We start from the raw sequence: 8,038 nt of genomic DNA, 5'->3' as shown, positions 1-8,038 counted from the left end.
TATATCATGCTGATAATGTTGCAACTGAGATTTCAAAATATTTAGCTCATTAGAAGGAAAGTCAAGGGGATAAAACTTCTCTGCTAACTTGCTGATTTCTTCAATATTGAATGATTTGAAATTGTCCTTAGGATCCAAAGCACAACTCAAAGTCAAAAGCTCTATTGTTTGCTCATTAAATCTACTATTCAACTCTTGTATTTGAGAGTCAATTGTTGCCAAGAATACATCTATTCGATAATGATGCTCAACTGTCACACTTGGTTGACGAGATCGACCTCTTCCAAAAACTATTGTGCACTCATATTAGGGACTTCAATTTCATGTTTTTCACAAAAATCTTTAACATTTGCGAAAAAATTGCACCATCCACCATCTCTTAATTGTTGAAGAAGTAACTTTGATGTAGAAACAATATGTATTGCATTAAGAATATCTTGAGATTGTTGTTGCAGTGCTTGGCAAAGGACATTAGTGATTCCCATAATCTCTTTCATCAAGTGCAAAGTGAAAACAAATTCAAATGACAATAATATTTTACTAACACCATAAGCCTCACCTCTTTGTGCATAAGTTGTCCCGTCTTCAATGATATTATTGAGAACAATATTGGTAGCAGTAAACATTTTTACCAAACTGCAAATAGAATTAAAGTGAGAGCTCCATCGAGTATCCCCAGCTCTTTGTAAAGTGCTTATTTGATTCGCACCTTTGCCTGATTCTAATTCATTTTGAGCAACCAAGTTTGCATTTTCAATTGCTTGAGCTTCTTTTAATTGATCATGTCTTTTTGAAGAAGCACTAACAATAGTGACAATAGAGTTTAATTGAGTAAAAAATTCATGAATTTGAAGTACCTCTCTTGAAGCTGCCACCAATGCTAATTGTAACCTATGAGCAAAACAATGCACATAGTATGCTTGTGGAGAATCTTTAAGAAACAAAGCTTGCAAACCATTCCACTCACCCCGCATGTTGCTAGCACCATCATACCCTTGACCCCTAATATTTTCAACTTGGAGATTATAATGAGAAAGGACAGAAATCAATTCTTTCTTTAAAGTTGTTGCACAAGTATCAGTGACATGCACAAGATCAAAAAATCTCTCTTTAACAAAACCATCTAGAGTAACAAATCTCAAAACAATGGCCATTTGCTCCTTTTTAGATTCATCTCTAGCTTCATCAACAATAATACAAAATTTGGCATCTCTAATCTCTTCTCTAATTGAATTTCTCACCTTAGTAGCAAGAATATGTAGAATTTCTTTTTGGACATCATTTGAAGTATACTTAGCATTTTTTGGAGCATTTTCCAAAACATTCTGTTTCACTCTTTCATTGTAAGATCCCAAAAATTTTAACATTTCCAAAAAGTTACCTCTGTTGCTTGAACTTTGGCTTTCATCATGTCCTCTGTATGCACAACCTTGAAATGTCAACCATCTAATGCAATCTATAGATGCTCCTAGTCGAATTCGATTCTTTTCAATCTCTTCTGATGTTTGCTTATGAAGAAGTCTGTCAATATGTTGTGATTGTTTCATCAAATCATCACATGATTTCAGCGCCTTATGATGGAATGAGTTAGGACCTTTGCCAATGTGATTCAAAAGAGCACATTCTTTTCCACTATTTACTTTCTTCCAATTCCTGAAACCATTCTCAATAAAAGCATTTGAACCCGTATTGATTGAAGGTTCCTTAGCAAAAAGAAAGCACGGAAAACAATATATAGCATCATCTTCTATAGAATATTCTAACCAAGATGGGAACAATTTAAACCATGAAGCTTGAAAGCGACGATGACTTTTATCACCAGAAAATGGATAATTATCAAGAATTGGCTGATTTGGCCCAACTTTAATATAAGCCCGACGGATTTCATCTCTTTTATTTGGAGGAAACTTCCAAATCATTGGTTGCATTCCAGGATCTCTTTCCAAACGAAAAACATCCAGTTGATTTGGAAGAAGTCGTGGACGCTTTGAGCTATTCAATGAAGAACTTGAAGTAATGAAATTTGATGACCCCTCAAGTATTGGAGTAGTAATAGTAGAAGCATCTTCATTCTCTTGATCTTTTCTTTTAAAAAATGTATCAATGGTTTTGAACTTACTCATAATTCAAATGGCCAAATAAGTTCCTATAATTTAAAATATATTTAGCAAAAAGTATAAATTACAGTCTAAATCTTTATAAAATATAAAAATTATATTTCAATTTAAAATAAAATATTAAAATTCAGAACAATAATACTAACATCTTAGTATAAATAATATAAAATTGTAATTAAATAGTTAACTAATAAAAAAAACTAAATATACAAACTAACATATAATAACATAAACTTAATTAACAAATAATAATAAATTAACTAATTAAGTAAATAACTAAATATATAAAAAAGAATAAAAATAGAACCTTTTTTGAGAAAGAGGAGTGAAAAATCACTTGTTAAACTACTCTTTTTTTTTAATCTGCAAAAAACAAAAAAAAAGAGTTAAAAAGGTAAAATTATAAAAGATAAGAAGATTAAAGAGATAAAGAAGAAGAAGAATAGAAAAAATTGTTACCTAAATTTTTTGAAAGCCAAGGTGGGAAGAGAGGGAGAGGAAGAGACCGGTTGTATGTTGAAAAATAGAAAAAGGGGATTGGGGAACTGATTAGTGATTATACGTTGGGAAATAAAAAAGAGATAAGGATTGGAAAATAGAAAAGGGATAGGGAATGGGCAGATGGGCTATTGGGCTGGGTTTTGTAGAAATTAAAAGTGAGAGGGGGAGGGGGATTGGAAAAGATAAAACAAAAAGAGAGGGGGGCTGAGAAATAAAAAAAGGGGGATCAGACTTTTTTTTTTTTTGAATAAAAGCTAAAATTTTGGGGGGGGGGGCCATTGCCCCCCTTTGTTTATACCTACCTGCGCCCCTGATTGAAAAGATATGATTGAGAAACAATTTAAAAAGATTTGATTTTTAAAATTAATGACTTGGCTAACAAGAAATTTAAAGGATATGATTCAAACATTAAACCTTTCTTAACAGAAAAGGCAACATACTTGAAATGTTGAATCAAATTATTAATTGTAGGCAAGTATTTTTGAGAATGGAAAGAAATTGATTTTGAAAATATATGATTGAAAAGATATGGTTTGAAAAAGATTTAATTTGAAAAATTATGAAAACTTAAAAAAAATTTGAATCAAAAACAAAATCTTCCCTCTTGTATCATCCTGGCATTAAACGCCCAAAATGGTATCCATTCTGGCGTTTAACGCCCAAAATGCTACCCTTTTGGGCGTTAAACGCCTAGCCAGGGCTGGCGTTTAAACGCCAGTTTTCCTTCTTTACTGGGCGTTTTGAACGCCCAGCTTTTTCTGTGTAATTCCTCTGCTGCATGTTTTGAATCTTCAATTCTCTGTATTATTGACTTGAAAAGACACAAATTAAAAATTTTTTTTGAATTTTTAATGATGAGGAATAATCAAAATGCAACTAAAGTCAAATAAACAATGCATGCAAGACACCAAACTTAGAAGTTTGTGTACTATTGATACTAACAAATTGAGAATGCATATGAGAAACAACAAAACACTCAAGACAAGAGAATTTAAAGATCAGAGCAAGGAAATCATCAAGAACAACTTGAAGATCAATGAAGAACATAATGCATGTAATTTTCAAAAATTAGAAGAATAAAGACATGCAATTGACACCAAACTTAAAATTAGACACTAGACTCAAACAAGAAACATAAAAATATTTTTGATTTTAAGATTTTATAAAGTTTTTGTGCTTTTTCGAAAATTGAGTGGAAAAGAAAAATAAGGGTTCAAAATTCTTAACGAGAATTCCAGGAATCATTGCAATGCTAGTCTAAAACTCCGGTCCAGGAATTAAACATGGCTTCACAGCCAGCCAAGCTTTCAGTGAAAGCTCCGGTCCAAAACAGTAGACATGGCCAATGGCCAGCCAAGCTTTAGCAGATCATTGCTCACAACAGCAAAATTGATAGAAATCAACAAGCTCTTATGATGATAAGTTGAAACCTCGGTCCAAAAGATTAGGCATGGCTTCACAGCTAGCCATACTTCAACAAATCATCATGAAACTCTAGAATCCATTCTTAAAGACTCTTAAGAACAAAATAGAAATATTTTTTTTTGTATTTTCGAAAAATTTTCGAAAAGTAAAAAGCTTAAACATAAAATAAAATTACCTAATCTAAGCAACAAGATGAACCGTCAGTTGTCCAAACTCAAACAATCCCCGGCAACGGCGCCAAAAAGTTGGTGCACGAAATTGTGATCATCAATGGCGCCATCAACATGGTACGCTCAATTGCAATCTCAACTCTTTATCACAACTTCGCACAACTAACCAGCGAGTAAGGGTCGATCCCACGGAGATTGTTGGTATGAAGCAAGCTATGGTCATCTTGTAAATCTCAGTCAGGCGGATTCAAATGGTTATGGAGGATTAATGATTAAAAGATGAATAAAACATAAAATAAAGATAGAGATACTTATGTAATTCATTGGTGAGAATTTCAGATAAGCGTATGGAGATGCTTTGTCCCTTCCGTCTCTCTACTTTCCTACTGTCTTCATCCAATCCTTCTTACTCTTTTCCATGGCAAGCTGTATGTTGGGCATCACCGTTGTCAATGGCTACAGTCCCGTCCTCTCAGTGAAAATGTTCAACGCGCTCTGTCACAGCATGGCTATTCATCTGTCGGTTCTCGATCATGTCAGAATAGAATCCAATGATTCTTTTGCGTCTGTCACTAACGCCCCACAATCGTGAGTTTGAAGCTCGTCACAGTCATTCAATCCCTAAATCCTACTCAGAATACCACAGACAAGGTTTAGACCTTCCAGATTCTCAATAATGGCTGCCAATGGATTCTAGCTTATACCACGAAGATTCTGATTAAGGAATCCAAGAGATATCCACTCAATCTAAGGTAGAACGGAGGTGGTTGTCAGGCACACGTTCATAGGTGAGAATGATGATGAGTGTCACGGATCATCACATTCATCAAGTTGAGGAACAAGTGATATCTTAGAACAAGAATAAGCTGAATTGAATAGAAGAACAATAGTAATTGCATTAATACTCGAGGTACATCAGAGCTCCACACCTTAATCTATGGTGTGTAGAAACTCTACCGTTGAAAATACATAAGAACAAGGTCTAGGCATGGCCGAATGGCCAGCCTCCCAAAGAGGTTTCAATCATAAAAACATGATCAAAAGATGATCCGAAGATTGAAAGATTCTCTAAATACAATAGCAAAAGGTCCTATTTATAGAGAACTAGTAGCCTAGGGTTTACAGAAATGAGTAAATGACGTAAAATTCCACTTCTGGGCCCACTTGGTGTGTGCTTGGGCTGAGAATTGAAGCTTCCATGTGTAGAGAGTTTTCTTGGAGTTAAACGCCAGCTTTTGTGCCAGTTTGGGCGTTTAACTCCCACTTTTGTGCCAGTTCCGGCGTTTAACGCTGGGAATTCTGAAGCTGACTTGGAACGCCTGTTTGGGCCATCAAATCTCGGGCAAAGTATGGACTATTATATATTGCTAGAAAGCCCTGGATGTATACTTTCCAAGGCAATTGAGAGCGAACCAATTGGGCTTCTGTAGCTCTAGAAAATCCACTTCGAGTGCAGGGAGGTCAGAATCCAACAGCATCTGCAGCCCTTTTCAGCCTCTGAATCAGATTTTTGCTCAGGTCCTTCAATTTCAGCCAGAAAATACCTGAAATCATAGAAAAACACACAAACTCATAATAAACTCCAGAAAAGTGAATTTTAAATAAAAACTAATAAAAATATAATAAAAACTAACTAAAACATACTAAAAGCATACTAAAAATAATGACAAAAAGCGTATAAATTATCCGCTCATCAGACGTCCCTTAGATAGAAAGGAGTTCGCTATTGAGGACCTAAAGGAATCTGAGGCTTATATAGAGACCATTGAGATTCCATTAAACTTTCTTCTGCCATTCATGAGCTCTGAGAACGATTCTTCCTCTGAAGAGGATAAAGATGTAACTGAAGATCAAGTTGCTCAATATTTAGGAGCCATCATGAAGCTGAATGCCAAGTTGTTTGGTAATGAGACTTGGGAAGATGAACCTCCCTTGCTTATTAGTAAACTAAATACATGGGTTCAGCAAACTTTACCTCAAAAGAAACAAGATCCTGGTAAATTCTCAATACCCTGTACAATAGGCACCATGACCTTTGAGAAGGCTCTGTGTGACCTGGGGTCAGGTATAAATCTTATGCCACTCTTTGTAATGGAGAAACTGGGGATCTTTGAGGTACAAGCTGCAAGAATCTCATTATAGATGGCAGACAAGTCAATAAAACAAGCTTATGGATTGGTAGAGGACATGTTAGTGAAGGTTAAAGGCCTTTACATCCCTGCTGATTTCATAATTCTAGACACTGGGAAGGATGAGGATGAATGCATCATCCTTGGAAGACCCTTCCTAGCCACAGCAGGAGCTGTGATTGATGTTGACAGAGAAGAGCTAGTCCTTCAATTGAATGGGGACTACCTTGTGTTTAAAGCTCAAGGATCTTCCTCTGCAACCATGGAGAGGAAGCATGAAAATCTTCTCTCAATACAGAGTCAAACAAAGCCCCACAATCAAACTCTAAGTTTGGTGTTAGGAGGCCACAACAAAACTCTAAGTTTGGTGTTGAACCCCCACATTCAAACTCTATGTTTGGTGTTGGGAGGTCCCAACAATGCTCTGAACATCTGTGAAGCTCCATGAGAGCTCACTGTCAAGCTATTGATATTAAAGAATCACTTATTGGGAGGCAACCCAATTTTTATTTATCTATATTTCTATTGTTCTTTTATGTTTTATTTGGTTTATGATCATGTGGAGTCCCAAAACAATTGCAAAAATTAAAAACAGAATAAAAAACAGCAGTAGAAAAAGCACACCTGGAGGAAGAGCTGTCTGGCGTTCAAACGCCAGAAACAAGCATCTGTTTGGCGTTTAACGCCAGAAACAAGCACCAAGCTGGTGTTTAATGCCAGAAACAAGCATCAGGCTGGCGTTAAACGCCAGAAACAAGCTACCTTTGGGCGTTTAACGCCAGAAACAAGCATCTGTCTGGCATTTAATGCCAGAAACAAGCACCAAGCTGGCGTTTAACGCCAGAAACAAGCATTAGTCTGGCGTTAAACGTCAGGATTGCATACAGAGGGCATTTTACACACCTAAAAGGTGCAGGGATGAGAAATCCTTGACACCTCAAGATCTGTGGACCCCACAGGATCCCCACCTACACCACTTCTCTATTCTTCACACAATCCAATAAAACTATACCCTTCATCAATCACCTTAATCTCTCTTCCTCATTACCCCTTCACCAATCACATCCATCCACTCTTCCCCATAAACCCCACCCACCTTCAAATTCAAAATCTCTTTCCCACCCAAACCCACCCTAAATGACCGAACCCAAACCCCTCTCCCTCCACTATATAAACCCCTCTATCCTTCTTTATTTTCACACAACACTACCCTCTCTTCTCCCCCTTGGCCAAAACCCACACCTCTCTCCCTCTCCTTCATATCTTCTTCTTCTTCTTCTATTCTTTCTACTTTTGCTCGAGGGCGAGCAACATTCTAAGTTTGGTGTGGTAAAAGCATAGCTTTTTTGTTTTTCCATAACCATTGATGGCACCTAAGGCCAGAGAAACCTCAAGAAAGAGGAAAGGGAAGTCAATAGCTTCCACCTCTGAGTCATGGGAGATGGAGAGATTCATCTCAAAAGCCCATCAAGACCACTTCTATGAAGTTGTGGCCAAGAAAAAGGTGATCCCTGAGGTCCCTTTTAAGCTCAAAAAGGGCGAATATTCGGAGATCCGACAAGAAATTATAAGAAGAGGATGGAAAGTTCTCTCCAATCCCATTCAATAAGTCGGAATCTTAATGGTTTAAGAGTTCTATGCAAACGCATGGATCACTAGGAACCATGATCAAAGCATGAACCCAAACCCAAAGAAT

General features: G+C 36.5%; 1 protein-coding gene across 1 annotated transcript; it reads right to left on the bottom strand.

Moving 5' to 3' along the window:
* Nucleotides 1-290: 290 nt before the first annotated feature.
* LOC112709003 (uncharacterized) lies at nt 291-2,123 on the bottom strand. Its single transcript, XM_025760913.1, has one exon. The coding sequence runs from the start codon at nt 2,121-2,123 to the stop codon at nt 291-293; it is 1,833 nt and encodes a 610-aa protein (XP_025616698.1).
* Nucleotides 2,124-8,038: the final 5,915 nt, after the last annotated feature.

Source organism: Arachis hypogaea, chromosome 9, assembly GCF_003086295.3.
Source record: "Arachis hypogaea cultivar Tifrunner chromosome 9, arahy.Tifrunner.gnm2.J5K5, whole genome shotgun sequence".
Lineage (NCBI taxonomy): Eukaryota > Viridiplantae > Streptophyta > Magnoliopsida > Fabales > Fabaceae > Arachis > Arachis hypogaea.
This window is presented reverse-complemented; position numbering and strand designations above follow the sequence as displayed.

Excerpts from the sequence above, each read along its gene's own strand:
- LOC112709003 (XM_025760913.1), bottom strand. The coding sequence starts at position 2,123 with ATGAGTAAGTTCAAAACCATTGATACATTTTTTAAAAGAAAAGATCAA.